The 20,820-nt window shown below is 38.4% G+C and overlaps 1 protein-coding gene across 2 annotated transcripts in view; it reads left to right on the forward strand.

The window, feature by feature from the left end:
• The window catches only part of ERMP1 (endoplasmic reticulum metallopeptidase 1), a 58,831-nt gene extending 40,461 nt beyond the window's left edge, over positions 1 to 18,370 (forward strand). For both annotated transcript variants that reach the window (XM_068974433.1, XM_068974434.1), the window contains 5 exons: positions 2,346 to 2,498; positions 4,828 to 5,030; positions 5,589 to 5,704; positions 17,014 to 17,177; positions 17,304 to 18,370. In XM_068974433.1, the coding sequence (XP_068830534.1) occupies positions 2,346 to 2,498; positions 4,828 to 5,030; positions 5,589 to 5,704; positions 17,014 to 17,177; positions 17,304 to 17,465 (798 nt within the window). In that variant the 3' untranslated portion in view covers positions 17,466 to 18,370. The remainder of the gene's footprint in view (positions 1 to 2,345; positions 2,499 to 4,827; positions 5,031 to 5,588; positions 5,705 to 17,013; positions 17,178 to 17,303) is intronic.
• Positions 18,371 to 20,820: the final 2,450 nt, after the last annotated feature.

Here is a 20,820-nt window from a genome sequence, read left to right on the forward strand (position 1 = left end):
GTAGATGAGGTTTAATCTAGAGTAAGCGAAGTTATGAACTGGATCCTTCACCCCTCAAATGTATGTAAATCATCTTCCATGAATGAAGGCTCTTGATGCTCATAAAAGATGATCAAAGTGTGGGGCATTTCAGATCAGTTCCATATGAACCAGGGACAAAATGAACGCTGAAAACTGGGCGTGACCCCAAAGCATGGAAATCTTTGAAACAATAAGCAACTAAAGTTATTATCTTCTAAATTATATTTTATTAGGAAAGCTTTTGGAGGTGCCTCTTGGAATATTTTAAGCTCTAATTTGATTGTCATTATAATGTGAGATAGCTCTGCTGCTCTTTGATGCTGTGGGTTACCATTCTCTTCACTCTTGTTTGTGTGTGCCTGTGTTATAGATAGTGGCTTTTTAATAGAGTGAGCCTTTTCTCCTTGGGTAGTGGAGAATTAACCATAATGCATACTTCTGAGGGCTTTTCTCTAAGTCTATGGGGATTTATTAAATATATTTGCTAGGAAGCAATTAAATTGCTGTCAAATGACTGGTTAACAGGCTTCTGGGAGTTATCCCGTGCTGGGGCCGTCATGGTTATACTGATTACCTGAGACTACTGATAGGAAGGGGATCAGGAGGAAGCTGTCAGAGAGAAACAGAAAAAGCCAGTACTCACTGGACATTCCATAGGCCCTTCTCATGCTTCTCTTCATTTTCATTCACACCCATTTCGGAACTGTATCCGATATAATGATAGTGACAGTTAAGACAGTGGGGTCCAGACGTGTTGTTACTTAGGCCATTCTCGTCTTCCTTCTCTCCCTGTGATCACCTTTTCATTTATCACCATTACCAAACCTCTTCCAGAAGGTGGACAGAAGAGGCAGAAGATGAGCCTCATAACCTGGAGAAGACAGAATGTGGATGTGGGAACTGTAGCCAAACCGGAAGCTGTAGGACAGCTCTAGGTAGCAGCAGGTGGAGAATGACAGGAACCACAGGGAGATTTTATCTGGACCCACATGACTCTGTACCGAAACAAACCAGCCTTCCACTGGAGGTGAAACTCATTACGTGGCAGGGTATTTGATACTGTGCTAAGGAGCCACATTTTAAATATTGTGACTCCTAGGAGGAAGAGGGACAGACAGGGTAACAAATTGTGTTTTGCTAACTCACTACCCTAAATCCTTGGGTACTTTTTCTCCTTTCTGGCTCCAGTGTGAAAACATAAGGCCAGTACTCCTTTGCTGGAGATTACTCTGGATGGCACATGTTACACTGTAGATATAAAATCTCTTTATTAGTTTCATATAGTTGAGTACTTAGTATGAATAATTTTTCATTTTCATCTCAAAAAAACATTTTCACCTTTATGTTCTTCACTTTTCTTTTTCTTGACCCTGGGAGGGTAGCCAATAAGGGGAGCTGGGATTAGGTCATTGTTTCCTGGAGTGGCTCCTTCAGAACCCCTAAGAGATCTGGGGACATATTCTATGAGTTGTGTGTCCCCCAAAACTTTAATTCAGTGATTTCATTACAGTTAAGAAACTGATGTATTTAGGACCCCATCTTGAGACTGAGCCACTTGCTTTTCCTGCCCAGGTTCAGACTTGCTGTTTGTGTTGGCTTCAGTTAGCTCGGCAGTGAAAAGAGCAGAATGGCTTTTATTTTCCCATCTTGTTTCAGTTTTCAGAGTTTGTTTGTTTTAACTGAACTAAAAGTTGATTTCTGTTACTGCGTAAGTTTCCAGTGCAGAGCTACTTTTCCAGCAGTTCTTCCTTACAACGCAGGCTCACAGGCAGTCTTGGAGGTGAATCTAAACGCTCGTTTAGGTGGATCCAGCAGCAGCAGCAGCCGCACCTGGGCATGTTATGAAAGCATCACGAACAGAACTTGAGTTTTGTTTTGAAATAGGCCTGCTTAGTTGCATAAAAGGTTACTTCTTTAATAAAAACATGTCCTGATGTCTGGTACAATTAAACAGTTGTCCGCTGTACAGTCTTGGCTGCAGAGTATTGATAGAATCAGAAATAAAATGAGGCCATGGTTTGACTGACAGATGTACCTGCTCTGATCTCTTGACTGAGCAGAGGCCCTGTCTCAGTTTCCCTGATCCCCCGTACTGTCTGGCTGCCTGACAAGAAGCCACCATCATGCAGATGGGGGCACCTCATTTATTTAGACTCTTGACTTGTGATGGAAATCCCTTATAATTAGTGCGTTTTGTACTGGAAGCTGGAGTATGTTAGCACATGCTGATACATGTCCTTCATTATCTGCTACAATCGGCCTGTTAGAAAGTCACCAAAACCACTTTGCTGCCAATGGTAATTTTTCTGTTTTTGTGTTTTTAGATTAACTTCATCTACCTTGCCAAAAGCACAAAAAGAACAATGCTAAGTTTAACTTTGGTATGTACAGTTACATTCCTCCTTGTTTGCAGTGGAACTTTTTTCCCGTACAGCTCCAACCCTGTCAGTCCAAAGCCAAAGAGAGTGTTTCTTCAGGTAAGAGTGATTTTGTGTGAGCTATTTGAGATTCTGGACAGGGAAAGGCTTATGGTGTTTTGAGCTTCACTAGTCAACAGTAAAGCTCAAAACACATAAGTGACTTTTCTACTGTTGACCTGTTAATTGTACCTTGACTATTTTGTGTAAGGCAATGAGGAAAAGATTGATCATCAAGAGGCATTCTGATCAGCTAGAAACCCTTCTCCCAAGGGACTGAATGGAAACCTCTGTTTGTTTTTACTACTGTTCAAATTACAAAAATGTACTTAGAAAAACGAGCGCATGTATGTATCATGGAGTAATGAGCTGTCAGAAGTACAGATTGTAAAGTTGTCTGCAGACTGAGTAAAAATGTGAACTCCTATCAACTGGAAAAGGGAACACATTCTTTAAAATGCTAGTAAGGCTGATCTTAGGTAACATTCAAGGTAATACGGGATAGCGAAAGTATAACAACTTAGATATTAATAGAATGAGATTTACAACTTTCTTAGATTCAGGTTTTTCTGCAAACTTTTTAGAGCTGGTGAAAAACAGGAAAAAGAACTTGAACTTAAGTCCTCTTATTTTCAGTCTTCCTGTTAGAGGGAATGGAGTGGCCCAAACAGAAAAGCCAAGAGTCATAACCTAGATTACTATTCAGAAACTTGAGTAAGTTAATAATAATATGTTTGAACTTAAATATCAGAGAGGAGATTTTGAGGAAGAGCCAACTATTCCTTGTTTACAAACCTGTAGGACACAGCGATACATTTTACATGACTGATGTTGCATCAGTAGTCATTAGGAGAAGCTGCTGCTGCTGCTGCTAAGTCACTTCAGCCATGTCCAACTCTATGCGACCCCATAGACAGCAGCCCGCCAGGCTCCCCGTCCCTGGGATTCTCCAGGCAAGAACACTGGAGTGGGTTGCCATCTCCAATGCTTGAAAGTGAAAAGTGAAAGTGAAGTTGCTCAGTTGTGTCCGACTCTTAGCGACCCCATGGACTGCAGCCTACCAGGCTCCTCCATCCATGGGATTTTCCAGGCAAGACTAGACTCTTATTTTTAAAAAACTCCTGTCTTGATTTCTTTTGGGGTTCTCTTCTTCCCCAGTTTCAGAACTTGGCAGACTTTTCCTATAAAGGGCCAGGTAATGAATATTTTAGGCTCTGCCAGCCATGTGGTCTCTGTTTTAGCCGCTCTGTTGTTTACAGAGTGAAGCTGCCATGGACAGTACCAGCCGATGCATGTGGCCGTGTCCCAGTAAAGCTTTATTTATAAAAACAGTAGCAGGCCATTTGGCCTGTGGGCTTTGGTTCACCCCTGCCCTTTGTACTGTTTCTTTTCGAATTTGATATTCAGGCTGGTTTCTGCTGTCAGTAGAGCTATTCAGGACGGAGCAAGGTGCCTTTTCATTCTGTTAGGCACAAGTCTGTCATCTAGTGGTGAGCTGTGATTTCTGTTTTTCTTTGCACATGAATTAGCTTCATGTAATAGACTGAAAGGGAAAGGGGTGTGTGTGTGTTTGTGTGTATTTCTTTTAGAATGTATTTAAGATCTTTTAGGAGTTTTAGTGTTCATGTGTTTTAAATCTGAAATAGTTGGTTTTCAAAAAAATTTGTATGAATACAAATATAGCAGTATATTTGTAAGACATACTAAAGCAATCATCTTGAATTAAAGGATCATTAGTTGCACCTTAGAAAACCCTCGTGTTCCCTCCTTAATCCCAGCTCTTCTGCTCCTCTCCCTCTTCCCACCCTCCAAAGTTCTGTCTTAAAGGTTGCAGTTAACCATCACTGTACCACATATGTATGAATCTCTAAACAGCATATAAGTTTTGCCTGTCTTTGAGCTTCTTATAGATAAAGCCAAACCGTAAATACTCTGGTGACTTTGCTTCTTATTGCCCAGCAGCATATCGGAGTGTTCCAGGTTGAATTGTTATCACTGTAGTTCATTATTTTTCACTGCTGAATAGACTTCTGTTCTAGGATGATACCCTAATTTTTGTCCATTCTACTGTTAATGGACATTTGGGTTGTATCCAGTTTTTGCTAATACAGACAGTGCGGAACCAACACTCTTGTACCCTGTTCAGGTTTCTCTAAGGTCCACACTCAGGAGTGGAGTTGCTGGCGTGAAGGGTATGTGCATGCTAACTTTACGAGGTAATGCTAAGCAGTCTCCTGAAGTGTTGGTGCCAGTGGTGCGTGAGGGTTCCTGTTGCTCGGGAGCCTCTTCATTTCTTGGTATTGTCACTTAGTCATTTTGTTCATGTGGGACAGGGATGTGGGTGAAGGAGTTCAAACAGTAGTTTCCTCATTAGGCTTGTTCTTCTCAGCATATAACTAGGACATTTCATGATCTGGATGGAAACATAGTTAAACGGGACTCTGGAGTATGGATCAATGGATTTGATTACACCGGCATGTCTCACGTAACACCTCACATTTCCGAGATCAACGATTCCATCCGAGCTGACTGTGAGGAGAACGCCCCCCTCTGTGGTTTCCCTTGGTATCTTCCTGTGCACTTCCTCATCAGGTTGGTTCATTACTTCTCTGCTTTAAGTTGGGGGTTAGTGTGTTCTCAATTCCTATCACTATGTCGGTACTCTGTTATTTAAACTGGTTAACAGAGAAGTTGAGTGTTGTATTATTTTTATCACTACAAAAGCTCTGATATCACTACAGACGAAACACTCAGGAGTTTTTTTTTTTCAAAATTTTGCTTTTTCAAATTTAGGACGTCTTTCCTCTAGAAACCTGAATGAAGGGTAGCCCTCTTAACTGCTCTAACAGATAGCAAGCAGCTAAGCATCAGTTTCTAATTGTTTTATTTCTGGGAAGTTAAATGGTTTGGCAGTGAAGGAATGGAGGAGAAGAAACAGTATGGGTAGTGGAACTCAGATCACCTGGGATCCTTGTTCTTAACTTCAGGAAGGTTTTACTACATAATAACCTGGGCTTCAGAGAAACTCATATTGTTTATCATTATTTCCATCAGATTTTATGTTTTTTTATATTCTGAGCGTGTCCATGAGTTATAGCTAGAAGTTAATCAATAAAGCAACCTAAATATTGAAGTTACCTTTCCAAATAGGAAAAACTGGTATCTTCCTGCCCCAGAAGTTTCTCCAAGAGAACCTGCTCATTTCAGACTTGTATCCAAAGAACAAACACCCTGGGATTCCATAAAGCTGACCTTTGAAGCAACAGGTAAGTCAAATTGTTTTTTTCTTCTTTCCCTTCTTAAAAATTTCAATACGCACATATATTTTTTCCTCAAATTTATAATAGTGACCAGCAACTTAGGAAGAACTTAGCATTTTTAAAAGCAATTAAAGCTGATTATGATTTCTAAAATAAAATACTTTATTTTTTAGAGCAGTTTAGAAAAAGTTTACAGGAAAATTTGAGCAGAAAGTACAAACATTTCCCATGTCTGCCCTCCCCCACCCTCCAGCTTCCCTTATTATTCTCCTTTTGCATTAAGTGTGGAACATATCACTGATAAGCCAACATTGATATGTTATTAATAACAAAAGTCCTTAGTTTATTCTTTGTGCTGCTCAGTTCTGTGGGTTGTGACAAATGCATATTGTCATGTGTTATTACAATATCATACAGCATAGATTCACCGCCCTCAAGTCCCCTCGGTGATCTCTCTGCTCACGCCCTCTGGCAACCACTGACCTTTTACTGTATCCATTGTTTTGCCTTTTCCAGAATATCATATAGCGTGGAATTTTACTTGGTACCCTTTCCAGATTGGCTTATTTAGTAATTTGCATTTAAGGTGCTTTTATGTCTTTTCATGGCTTGATAGCTTATTTCTTTTTATTGCTGTGAATGTACCACAGTTTATCTGCTGATCTGTTGAAGAATATCTTGGTTGTTTACAGTTTTTGGCAATTCTGAATAAAGCTGCTATAAACACTTGTGTGCAAATTTTTGTGTAGAATAAGTTTTCAACTCATTTGGATAAAGATCTAGGAGTGCAATTGCTGGACTGTACAATACGCATCTATTTACCTTTGTAAGAAGCTGCCGAAGTGTTTTCCAAAGTATGAACTCCTGCCAGCAAGGAATTTGAGTTCCTGTTGCTCTGCATTCTCACCAGCATTGGTGCTGTTAGTGTTTTGGAGTTTAGCGATTCTTATAGATGTGTAGTGGTATCTCGTTACCGTTTTGTCATTCCCTAATGACATATGTTGTTAGCATCTTTTCATACTTATTTGCCATGTGTACAACTTCTTTGGTGAGGTGTCTATTCTGATCTTTTGTCCATTTATTAATTTATTGTTGATATTTAAGAGTTCTTTATATACGGGTACAAGTCCTTTATCATGCATTTTGCAAATATTTTCTCCCAGTTTGTATTTTCATATCTTAACAAGGGTTTTTCATAGAGCATAAGTGTTTTAAATTATTGAAGTCCAACTTACTTTTTTTTTAATGGCATGCACTTTTGGTGTTGTACCTAAAAATCATTGCCAAACACAAGGTCTTTAAATTCTCTCTGATGTTACCTTCCAGAAGTTTTAAAATTCTGCTTTTTACACGTCTGTCTGTGATATGTTTGGAACTAATTTTTGTGAAAGGTGTACGGTCTGTGTCTAGATTGATTTTTTTGCATCTGTTCCAGTACCATTTGTTGAAGACTGTCCTGTCTCCACTGAGTTGCCTTTGCCAAAGATCAGTTGACTGTATTTGTGTGGGACTATTTTGGGCTCTATTTTGTTCTACTCATCTGTTTCTCTATTCTTTCTCCATTAACTGCACTGTCTTGATTTCTGTAGCTTTATAGTACTTCTTGAAGTTGAGTAATGTCAGTGTCTTGACTTTACTTTTCCTCAGTATACTGCTTATTGCCTGTCTTTTGTCTTTTCATGTATCAATTTGGCAATACCCACAAAATAGCTTTTTTTAAAAAAATTTTACTTTACAATACTGTATTGGTTTTGCACAAAATAGCTTTTTGTGATTTTGATCGGAATGGCATTGAACCTATGGATCAAGTTCAGGAAAATGACATCATTATTGACTCTTCCGATCCATGACATGGAATCTCTCCATTCATTTATATCTTATTTTTGTAGTTTCACACTTTTGCTCATATAGATTTTGTACATATCTTGTGAGACTTATACCTCAGTATGTAATTTTTGAGATGCTAATGTAAATAGTATTGCTCACTGATGGTATATAGGAAAGCAACTGACTTGTGTGTATTAACCTTGTATCCTATAACCTTGCTATAATTGTTAGTTCTAGGATTTCTTTGGTTGATTCTTTCTGATTTTCTACATAGATGATCATGTCATTTACAAAGGCAGTTTTGTTTCTTTCTTCCCAGTCTTTATACTTTATATTTCCTTATCTTGTGGCATTAGCTAGGACTTCCTAGTTTGATTTTGAAACTGAGTGGTGAGAGGAGGTCATCCTTGCCTTGTTCCTGACCTTAATGAGAAAGCTTTCTTACCTAGCTTTCTTACCTGCTGAGGATGATATTAGTTGAATATATTTTCTGTGGATGTTCTTCATCAGGTTGAGGAAGTTCCTATCTGTTTTTAGTTTGCTGCTAGTTTCTATTGTAAATGAATGTTGGATTTTATCAAATATTTTTCTGTCTTTTGATACAACCTTGTGGTTTTTCTTTTACCCTGTTTATGTGATGGATTATATTACTTGATTTTTAAATGTTGAACCAATCTTGTATACCTGGAATAAATTCCACTTGGTTGTAGTGTATAATTCTTATACATTGTTGGATTTGATTTTCTAATATTATGTTGAGGATTTTTATATCTGTGTTTATGAAGGAATACTGATCTTTAGGTTTTCCTGTAATATTTTTGTGTGGTTTTGGTATGAGGGTGATGCTGGCCTCAAAATTAATTAGAAATTATTCCTTTTGTTCCTATCTTCTGGAAGAAATGGAAGAGAATTTGTATAATTTCTTCCTTAAATATTTGGTAGAATTCACTAGTGAACTCATCTGGCCCTGGTTCTTTCTGTTTTGGAAGGTTGTTAATCATTCAATTTCATTTAAGAAAAGACTTTCAGATCCTCTGTTTTCTCTTGTGTGTGTATTGGCAGATTGTGTCTTTGAAGGAATTGGTCTATTTCATTTGGGTTATCAAATTTTGGTGCCTACAGTGTTCCTAATATTCTTTCATTATTCTTTTACTGTCCACGGGCTCATCCTGTAGTGTTGTCACCTATTTGACTTCTGAGATTAGTAATCTGTGTCTTCTCTTTTTTTCTTAGCTTAGCTAGAGCCTTATTGGTTTTACTGATCTTTTCAAAGAACTGGTCTTGACTTCCTATTACAATTTGATGAATTTCTGCTGTTTTTAATTACTTATTTTTTCTAGAAAAAGAAGAGTAGATTAAATCCAGTTTATTAAAGTGGAAGCTTCAGAGTATTGATTTTAGATCATCTTTTCTAATGTATGCTTTCAGTGCTGTATTCTTCCCACTAAACACTATTTTGGTGCATCTCATAAATTAAAATGCTGGTTCACTTCACTTTGTTAACATTTGTTTTCCAGTATCGACTTCTAGCATAATTGCATTGGGGTCTAAGAGCATACTTTGTATTTCTGTTCTAAATTTATTGAAGTGTGTTTTATGGTGCAAGATATGGTCTCTTGGTGAATGTTTCATGTGAGCTTGAAGGTGTATTCTGGTGTTGAAGTACTATGAATGTTTTTGATGGTGGTGTTTTTCAGCTAGTTCCCAGAGTCTGCTTAAATTCATGTTCATTGAACTGGTGATGCTATCTAACCATCTCATCCTTTGCCCCCTTCTCTTTTGCCTTCAGTCTTTCCCAGCATCAGGGTCTCTTCCTATGAGTTGGCTCTTCACAACAAGTGGCCAAAGTATTGGAGCTTCAGCATCAGTCCTTCCAATCAACAGTCAGGGTTGATTTCCTTTAGGATTGACTGGTTTGATCTCCTTACTGTCCAAGGGACTCTCAAAGAGTCTTCTCCAGCTCAATTCAAAAGAAGCAATTCTTCAGCACTCAGCCTTCTCTATGGTCCAATTTTCACATCCATACATGCTACTAGAAAAACCTTAGCTTTGACTATATGAACTTTGGTCAGCAAAGCGATGTCTTTGTTTTTCAATACACTGTCTAGGTTTGTCATAGCTTTCCTTCCAGTGAGCACGCATCATTTAGCTTCATCGCTGCAGTCACCGTCCACAGTGATTTTGGAGCCCAAGAAAATAAAATGTTACTGCTTCAACCTTTTCCCCTTCTCTTTGCCATGAAGTGATAGGACTAGATGTCATCATCTTAGTTTTTTGAATTGAGTTTCAAGCCAGCTTTTTCACTCAGCTTTTACCTTCCTCAAGAGGCTCTTTAGTTCCTCTTCACTTTCTGCCATTAGACTGTTAACTATGTACCTGAGGTTGTTAATATAACTCCCAGCAATCTTGACTCCACCTTGTGATTCATCCACCCTGGCATTTCACATGATATACTCTGCATATATGTTAAATAAGCAGGATGACAATATACAGCTATGTTGTACTCTCTTCACTATTTTGAACCAGTCAGTTGTTCCATGTCTGGTTCTAACCGTTGGTTCTAAGGTGGTCTGGTACTCCCATCATCTCTTTAAGAATATTCCACAGTTTGTTGTGATCCACCCAGTCAAAGGCTTTAGTGTAGTCAATGAAGCAGAAATTTTTCTGGAAATCCCTTGCTTTCTCCATGATCCAATGAATGTTGGCAATTTGATCTCTGGTTCCTCTGCCTTTTCTAAACCCAGCTTGTACATCTGGAAATTTCTGGTTCACATACTGCTGAAGATTAGCTTGAAGGATTTTGAGCATAACCTAGCTACCATAAGAAATGTACACAACTGTGTGATAGTTTAAGCATTCTTTGGCATTTTTTTCTTTAGGACTGGAATGAAAACTGACCTTTCCCAGTCCTGTGGCCGCTGCTGAAAGTGAAAGTGTCACTCAGTCGTGTCCAACTCTTTGCATCCCCATGGACTGTAGTCTGCCAGGCTCCTCTGTCCGTGGATTTCTCCAGGCAAGAATACTGGAGTGGGTAGCCATTCCCTTCTCCAGGGGATCTTCCTGACCCAGGAATTGAACCCAGGTTTCCTGCATTGCAGGCAGATTCTTTACTGTCCGAGCCACCAGGGAGTTTTCCAAATTTGCTGACATATTGAGTGCAGCATTTTAACAGTATCATCTTTTAGGGTTTTAAATAGCCCAGCTGCAATTCTATCACCTGCAGTAACTTTGTAGTAATGCTTCCTAAGGCCCACTGACTTTATACTCTAGGATGTTTGGCTCTAGGTGAGTGACCACGATGGGTCACGAAGACCTTTTTTGTACAGTTCACCATTGTATTCTTGCCATGTCTTCTTAATCTCTTCTGCTTCTGTTACGTCCTTAGCATTTCTGTCCTTTATTGTGCCCATCTTTGTCTGAAGTGTTCCCATGATGTCTCTAATTTTCTTGAAGAGAGCTCTGGTCTTTCCCATTCTCTTGTTTTCCTCTACTTCTTTGCATTGTTCATTTTAGGCCTTCTTATCTCTCCTTGCTGTTCTCTGAACTCTACGTTCAGTTGGATGAATCTTTCCCTTTCTGCCTTGCCTTTCATTTCTCTCCTTTCCTAAGCTATTTGTAAAGCCTTCTCAGACAACCATTTTGCCTTCTTGCATTTTTCTTAGGGATGGTTTTGGTCACTGCCCCCTGTACAGTGTTACTAATTTCCACTCATAGTTCTTCAGGCACTCTCTCTACCAGATATAATCCCATTGATCTATTCGTCACTTCCACTGTTAGGTCATACCTGAATTACCTAGTGGTTTTCCCTACTTTCTTTAAGCCTAAATTTTGTATTGATATATTAGCATTTTAATTATACTTGTTAAACATTACTTTCAGTGGTCTCAAGCTTTCAATAAGTTAACTTTCAAGTAACACTATACTGCTTCATGGGTAGTAGGGACATTTTATAACATAGTATCTCAAGTTGACCTCTGAAGCAGTGAATAAGTCAGATACTTTTCTCTCTCTTTCACTTCTTAAGCTTTTTAATGTTACATGTGGGATTTTTTCCTCCTCAGACTTATTTTTGATCAGCAACTTGAGTGCTTACAGTGTTTCTAAAAGTAATTGAAGCAATAATTTTTAAGGAGCCTTATTTAAAAACTTTCATTGTCAGATATTTGTTGTCAGGTAGATCGCAAGAGCATTTGGCCTGGCATTAGCAGACAGTTTGTTTACCTTTCTTGGTATATTTACCATGTTTAGAACTAGTAGTCAGGTCCTTGAGTTTCTCAAACGGTGGTCTGAAGTCTTCTAATATTATTTTGCAAAAGTATACTTAATCATGTCACTTCCCTAAGTAAAAGAGCTTTTCTGTGATTTCCTGTTGCTGCAGAACGCACTCCAATTTTTTGGGAGAGAGCATGTTTGGTCTTCGGTAATCTGGCTTGTGTACCTATTTCAGCTTTTTCAGAACTTCCCTTATGCACTCCTTAGCTGCATCCAAGTGCTCATTTCCATCGTCATGCACTCCCTCTTGGTGAGAGTGATGTTTTCTTGTTTCTCTCTCTCTCTCTGGAACTCTGTTTCTTCTCTTGGCAAAATGTCAGTATTATTCAGACCTTTCTTTCATTGTCTCTAACAGACTGAGCAACTGCTATCTATTTTGTGCCTTTTGTATGTATCTTGATTGTAGCACTGACCTCCTTGTATCATGGTTATTTAGTTCATATCTGATTTTCCACTAGCATTCAAGGGAGGCAGATATGGATGTGTTTTTATTTTTCTTTCTAGTCTCTGTGCCCAGTAAATATTACTAGCGCCTAATGGGCACTCAATTTGTTGAGTTACATTTGGCAATTTTTTTTAAAGATGGTATTCAGATACAAGGGAAAACCATGTTTGTTATTTCTAGTGAAGGTATTTTTTGGATAGGATTGACATTTAATTTAAATCAGTAAATTTTGAGTAAAGCAGGCTGTTCTCCATAACCATGGTGGGCTTTGTTCAATCAGCTGACAGCCTTAAAAAAAAAAAGACTTGCCTCCTTCAAGGAGAGGGAGTTTTGCCAGCAAGTCCTGGGGATTCTAATTCTTCCCTGAGTCTCCAGCCTGCCTGCGCCTCCTGCAGGTTTGGATTTGCCAGCCTGTACAGTCACATGAGCCAGTTCTGTAAAGTAATTAACTTTTTCTACATATCCTGTTTGTCTGCTGCTACTCCTAAGTCGCTTCAGTCGTGTCCGACTACCTGCGACCCCATAGACGGCAGCCCACCAGGCTCCGCCGTCCCTGGGATTCTCCAGGCAAGAACACTGGAGTGGGTTGCCATTTCCTTCTCCAATGCATGAAAGTGAAAAGTGAAAGTGAAGTCGCTCAGTCGTGTCCAAATCTTTGAGTGAAAAGTATTTTCAAACATAACTTTCCCTCTTGCTTATTTTTATTCATTCATATATAAATATAAAATATATTTCTATTATAAGGCCTAATTTACATACATTGACATGTCCAGATCTTACAGTTCCATTAGTTTTGATAAAATCATACATAACCCCCTATCAAAACACAAGTATTTCCATCACCCCATAAAGTTCCATTACATTCTAGTCCCCCTGAGCCTGAGCAGCACCTTCCTGATTTCTGCATTAAGAGATTTGATTTGCCTGTTCTTGAATTTCATATTTACACATGGAATCATCCAGTATGAAATAGTGTCTGGTCAGTTAAGCATAATGTATTTCAGATTGAGCTGTGGTGTTTTCAAGTTGTCAATATTTTGTTCCTTTTCATTGCTGACTAGTAGTCAGTGTATCAGTCAGTAGTCAGACTGTCTCGTGGCTTATCACTCTCCTATTGATGGATACCTGGGCTCTTTCCAGTTTGGGGCTAAGGTGGATAAAGCTGTTATAAACATTCTTATGAAAAGCTTTTTGGGAATATGTTTTCCACCTCTTGTAGATAAATATCTAGTAGTGGAATTGTTTAGTTCATAGGATAGACTTATGTTTAACTCTCTAAAAATGTTGTTTCCATTTTTCTCTACCAGTATACAAGAATTCCAGTTGCTTTTCATTCTTCCTGAATTTGCTGGTTCTTCGTTTCTTCATTTTATCATTCCTTATAGGTGTTCCTTATACTATCATTCCTTATAGTATCTCTTGAATTCCTCTTATAATTAAGATGTGGAACACTTTTTGAAGTGCTTATTGGCCATTCATATGCTTTGTTTCCTCATGTCTTTTTCCCTTTTAAAAACTGGGCTTATTGTCTTAGAGGAGTTTATATATTCTAGACACAATCTTTTATTAGATACAGTGTTACCAGATTTTCTTGCCCATTCATTTTCTTACTGATGTCTTCTGATGAGACTTCTATCTTATCATGCTTTTCTTTTAGGATTAATGCTTTATGTGTCTTCCAAAAAAGCTTGTCTACCCAGACATTATGAAGATAGACTTTGTTTTCTTCTAGAAACTTTACAGCTTAAAATTTTTATGTTTAGGCTTAGGATCCACGTTGAATTAATTTTTGTGTATGGCTTGAGGTAGAGGTCAAGGTCCTTTTCCCTTACAAATATTCAGTTCCAGCACCATCTGTTGAAGACTCTGCTTACTGAGTCACTTTGGTGCTCTTATCAAAATTTTGACTCTCTATCCCTCACAGCTTTGCCCACTTTCTTCTGAACTTTCTCTTCTGCACATAGTCTGTTGGGTTTTGTATTTTTTGGTGACCAGTGGCCATCATATCAGTCATGAAAAGTAACTGCATTTATTGTGTGAAGGCATAGTTCATTCAGTTTTAACACAGAAGGGACTTGAAAATCTAGTAGATAAGGGAAGCTGGAGGACACAAGATGGTAGTAGTGAAATAGTAAGATCTGGTTGTTAAGCAGTGGGATGAAGCACTTGTGAGAGATAAGGGCTCTAGCTGACACCTCTTAGGTGAATACTTCCCTTTTCTAGGCTTTCACAATTTAGGAATAAACTCATTTTGTACCAACTGGTTTTCTTGTTCATGCCAATAAATTGGTTTTTATTTAAATGCTAGCCTATAAAAAGGAAGCACAGAAAAATTTAAATCTCTCTCCTTCCTTTACAATTTGGAGAATTCCAATAAAAATCAGGTCCCTGACAGGCAGATTGCACATCTGTGTTTTGTGATTACAAAGGTTAAGAAATCATTAAAAAGAAAATTGGTGGTATGAGGGTCTGTTTGTGTACAGTTACCACATTTCTTAAATTATAGAAGCTTAATCATTTAATGATTAGGAGAGTGAAGATCCTTTGTAGTTTTTGGTTTTCACTGTTTGTTTCCCTTGCCATTCTTTACATGCTTATTAATTTTAGTATTTAGAACTTTAGTATTCTCTAATATAAAATTATTGTAGTTAGGGTCATTACAAATTTATAAGTTAAGAACTGACACTGTAATGTTGAATCACCCTATCCATCTTGCTATCTTACTGAATCTTTTAATATTTTTTAATCATTGATACTAATGTTCTCCAGGTATACCAAGAACTGCCAAAATTTAAAGGGTTAGAGAGTAAATACTGTAGGCTTTGCCATATGTCTCTGTTATATTCTTTCCTTTTTTGCTAGCCACTCTTTAAAACTGAAAAACCCATTCTTAGCCCAAGAGCCATACTAACGCAGACCTCAGGTATAGTTTGTCAACTACTGTATACCATGTGTAAATACAGTATTTGTTTACCAACTTGTATGCCTCTGGTCTGTATATAAACAGTATATCCTGTACTTCTAATATACAACAGTTGTGTAGATAGTAAGCATCCTTGCCTAGTTCTTGGCATTAGAACCACAGTCTCTAGTGTTTTCCTGTTATGTAAGATATTGACTTTAGGACTAAAAGAGTGTATATTTTTTATCATGTTAAATAAGCATTCAGAACTTAACATTCCTTCAATGTTTTTTAATAAAGGATAGGTTTTAATTTTGTGAAAATCTTTTTTAGCATTATAAAAATAATCATCGAATTTTTCTCTCATGGTATATTAGGTTATCATGTATTTTCTTAATGTGATGTATGATACTGGTTTGGGGTGTTTTTGGTACTCTTTTTAACAATTTAGGTATACATTATAAATGTAAACACACCGTGACTGTTACAGATCATAAAACAGTTGGTAAGTTTTCCTTACTTTTCCTGTCTTGCAGCAGTTTATGGGGCATTAGAACTGTTCTGTTGAAAAGTTGGCTGCAACTCCTGAGACCCCTTGTGCCAGGTGCTTTTTTTCTTAGAGTGGTTTCTTTTTCTAGAGAGATTGGCCTGTTTTAGCTTTATTATCTCTGTGTTCAATTTTGATATTCTGTATTTTCCTAGCAATGTACCCATTTCATTCAGGTTTTCAAACTTACGGAAACAATAGTGATTATGTAGTGATTTTTAACATTTCTTCTCTTTTTTTTGTTGTTGGTTGTGTCATTTTTAATTCTATTATTGGTAGCTTTAAAAAATTATTTTAATTGGAGGCTAATTACTTTACAGTATTGTAGTGGTTTTGTCATACACTGACATGAATCAGCTCTTATTTATCTTTGCGTATATTAGTGTTTGCTCTGCTCTTCTCCCCCGCCTCTTTTCCAGTCAGGTTACCGAGTGATCGTCTTGTTAAGTTTAAAAAAACAAAACAGATTTTTGATTACTAGGTCGGTTTGTTCTATTGTCTATTTCATTGATTTCATCTGTAATATTTCCTTATCTTTTAAAGACTCTGTCCACTTGCCTGAAATAACCTTTGTTCTTCATTTTTACCCTTTCTGAGTATCTTGGGATACAGTATGTGGTTAGGTCTAGTTTTGTAAGCTACATTTTTCTTTTAGTAGCTGGGTTGTGTCTATTCACATTTATTTTTATGACCAATACTTGCAGTCGCAACTGCCTCACAGTATTTATAATTACTTGTGTTTTACTTGCTGTATTTGTGTTTTTTTCTATGATATATAAGCTGATAAGAATACCACAAAAACTGGCATACAAATAGCAAAAAATTAAATAGGTGATCAAAACAAAAATATAAATCTTAAGTGCCAGAAACTTTTTTAAAGCGCAAAGCCAACACAACAGTTTTATCTGCTTTCCCCTTTCCCTCTGTTTGTTACAGGCAGCATTTGCACATTAGTCTTCCACTTTTACATTAATATTTGTCTTAATACAATGTATGTGGATACGCTAAAATCCTCAGTGTTCTTTTGCTCTGGTTTTTGCAGTTATTCTCTAGATTTCTGAAGAAGGGCTTCTGAGTGATAGGTAGGTTCTTGTATGTTTAAATGCCTGGGCCAAGGTGTAAACACAAGTTTTCTTATTATGAACTCTCTGCTTTTTCTGCACCTCATTGCTTACCTTGTTGATTCATAATGAACATCCAGACTGAAAGCCCTCCACTAGGTTTGTACTGAGTGTCTTTATTGCTAGTGAAGCATGAACTTCATAGTCTGGTTTGGGTTGCTTTTCTTGAAGGTTTTAACTGTTCTTCCTTTTATCCTACAGGACCAAGCCATATGTCATTCTATGTTCGAACCCACAAAGGGGCTACGCTTTCTCAGTGGTCTCTCGGCAATGGCACCCCAGTCACAAGTAAAGGAGGGGACTACTTTGTCTTTTATTCCCATGGACTCCAGGCCTCCACATGGCACTTCTGGATAGAAGTACAGGTGCGACACTCCCATCATCGCTGCTATCACTGATCAGGTTCCCAGGGTGGTATTTGGCAAGACCCTTGGAATCAGTCAGTGTTCTGTCTCCTTAGAGCTAGAGAACTAATTAACTTTCTCCTGTAGGTCTTGGAAGAACAGCCTGAAGGAATGGTCACTGTGGCTATTGCTGCCCACTATTTTTCTGGGGAAGACAGATCCTCCCAGCTGGATGCTCTGAGAGAGAAGTTCCCAGATTGGACATTTCCCTCTGCCTGGGTGTGCACCTACAATCTCTTTGTATTTTAATCTTGTGGATGAGCTCTAAGTACATATCCAGTGGGATACTCCATGTGGCACAGTTTCGCCTTATGTTGCATGGACGGTTGTATGTAAGTCAGTGAATTTTAACGAGCATATGTTCTAAGAACTTTGTGGGCTAACACTCTTCAGGGCTGAGCATGATCTATAATGGTTACACTGTGGAGTAGAGTGCATGGCCCTTTTGACACTTGAAAATACCAGTTTTCTGGCACTTAAGCACACATGGGTACTACACACACACACGTCATTTTATATGACCTTAAGAACAAAAGCCAGCAAACCAGTTTTGATAGTTGAACCCTTAGGATCATGAAAGATGCAGAAGGTACTGTAAATCCCTTGTTAATGATACAAATGACATTTCCAGTTAAAGCCCAAGACCATTGTTTTTTTGTGTCAGTAGATGGTAGGTAAAGTATCACAGGAATTAATGATCAGTCATAAGAAATTTGAGATGAAGACAGGCTTCTGAGGCCCCAGCCTGTGCTGGGAGCTGTGCTTCTCTGGGCAGCCTTGGGGGCAGTCTTTAGCATGTGCTTGGTGGCTCTAAGGCCCTAGTACTCTGATGTGGAATCCTGTATTGGACACTAAGATCCATCGCTGGGATGCTTTTCTGAGGTGGTTTTCAATACCTGCTTCCTTTGGGGTTTCCAGGCTCTTCTGGTTTAGAATACTGTCTGTGGAAGTACAGGACATGAACTTCCCTTCTCAGAGCGCTGAGGTGCCCCATGCTGGCTGTTCTGGGGGTGGGAGGAGAGTGGGAGTGGCTGGACATTTTATTTTGATTCTTAAAAAAAAGGAATGAACAGAATATTGTTATCCAAAGTTAATCCTTCAGGGCATAATATTATTGATGCACTGGGTCCTTGTTTTCTAGCCAGTTGAACAGGTTAGTTTCTCAGTAACTTATTGTGTCTGGCAGAGCTGGCTTTCCTGAGACTCGAGGCTGTGGCTTGCACTGGAGTGTCCTTCTAGCTGTTGGTGTTTAGGTCCTGCACAACAGCAGCTCTAGGACTTAGAGGTACTTTTCATGTTGAGGAAGATGGCTGTTGGCTCCAGCAAGTGGAAGAGTTTGGCGAGAGCAATGGTAAATTCTGCTAGCTTTCTTTTTTTCCATTAAAAATGTAAAAAGTTAGACACTTTTTGTCTTTAGTAAGTTGGGCTAAAAGAGCCATAGTGAAACAAACAAAACAGTGGCACTCAAATCTGCCTGAACAGAAAGAGCATAAAGCTGCTTGTCCGATATATACAGTGTGCATTCTGAATTGTGCTCCTATTTCCTCAAAAACTGGGCCTACACAGACAGCAGGGTTACAGCCAGAGCTGAACGGCACCATGCTGTCACATGCATGGACACTGGAGCCAGTGCTTCTCCTGGACTTCGTAAGAACCATAGAGCTGACCCTTGAACAACACAGGGGTTAGGAGTGCTGACCTCTGCACCGTTGAAAATGTGCATCATCACACCCCTGTATACAAGGTTTTGTCTCTGTGGATTCAACTATGGATCATGTAGTACTGTGATATCCATTCAATGAAAAACCCCCTGTATAACTGGACCTGTAGTTCAAACCCATGTTGTCAAGGGTCGGCTGTATCATTAGTCTTAGATGATTCAAGTGACACACACAGTCTGCACTGTTCATAGCTTTTATAGACTCACAATTGTGGAGAAAAATAGTATCTAAATGAATTTCAAAATACAGGCATATTTTCTGTTTCTGTGGTTAATCGGAAATAGATTACTGGAAATTATTTATAGGGAAAAGAAAAGCAAAAGCAAACTTCCGAATGTGGAGGAAGGGTACTACCTGAGTTCCCTGTGATTCCCATCTGCCCCACCCCGCCTTGGGAAGCACGTTGTTAACTCCTTTTTGATAATAATCATGGTTTTCTTTGCCCTTATTTTCCTGTGTGGACAGTTTGCTCTTGTTTTGGTTTTCTTTGGCATTATAAAGCTCTAATGTTGTAGAAGGTCAGTAACAAGATGCACATTAGACTCAGGGTATGCTTAACAGTCTGGGGGACTGCTTTAATGCCAAAAATGGTTAAATAATTGCACACAATACTCATGGCTCTTAATAACACAGTCAGATCAGCAGTCTGAAGAACTTGTTTTTGCACAGTACTACACATTTGGGTTAAGTGTGAAGGATTGTGATTTTGAAGAAATTCTTAAAATTTACCCAAGAACGACGGTTGCATGGAGTACTTCTGTTTCCATACTTTAGCAGATGTACATAGGCCTGATCATATTTCTAAACCATTACTACCACTTACTTAAGAAGCCAGCCTGCACACTCAGGAAGCTGTGGGAAAAATGAATGTGTCTGTCCATTATCTTTTCACTGGTTTGCTAGGGATGAATTGTTGCCTTACAGTTTAACTGAAATAAACATGTTAAATACTAGTCAGTATCATTAACAGAGAAACAGACCATCATTATCTATATTTTCCTGTAACCCCCTCATCTGAAGAGTTATTTTAAATCCATAAAGCCTTTTAGAGCTTTAAAAAAAAATACAACAACTCTGCTGTTAGAAAGACCTAGTTGGCTCCTGTGGGTATAATTGCTATTTTAAAGGGTCATGTGAGCAAAGAACTCAACATGGCTTCAACTGGAATCCATTTTACTGTGGAATGAAATTGTGCATTGAATTTCACAGAAATTAAATGTTGAGCCTATAGCCTATTTAGCAGTTTTATCATCACTGTTGGCAAAGAAAATCACTGAAGGGCCAATAAAAGATGTTCTTTCATTGGGGGACTGGGGGGAAGAAAATACTATCTTTCAGCCAGACAGTGACCCGCTGCTCACAAGGAAGGCACACCACCAGGCCCCAAAATACAGAACCCACTTGTGAGCTCCAAGAGCTCCGTGCAAGTACCTCCCTTTCCAAGTGAGTTCCCTCAGAACAGTTCAGTACAAGGTGAAGCAGCCAAATAACTTATGTTCTTAATAATACCTTGTGTTTTAGGGTCAATAAAGCCAAAATGCATCTATGCCTCGTGTCTGTTTTTATTCGAAAAAACATCTTGGGCATTTTTGAAGCTCATCAGTACTTTTCTTTTAAATACTAGCACTTCCTTACTTGATTAGTGAAAATACAACAAGTGTACTGATAATTTCTTTTCTTCAAGTTTGGCCTGTATCATGACCAAAATGAGGTTTAGCCCAGGGATGGAATGTGGGTTTAACACCTAAAAGTCAACATAATAGACTGTAGCATTAGAATAAAGGACAACAATATAATCATCTCAACAGAAGTGAAGGTTTTTTGACAAAGTTAACACCTCTTTACAATAAAAAATTTAATAGAAGGGAACTTCCTTAACCTGA

This window comes from Capricornis sumatraensis, chromosome 6, assembly GCF_032405125.1.
Source record: "Capricornis sumatraensis isolate serow.1 chromosome 6, serow.2, whole genome shotgun sequence".
Taxonomy (NCBI): domain Eukaryota; kingdom Metazoa; phylum Chordata; class Mammalia; order Artiodactyla; family Bovidae; genus Capricornis; species Capricornis sumatraensis.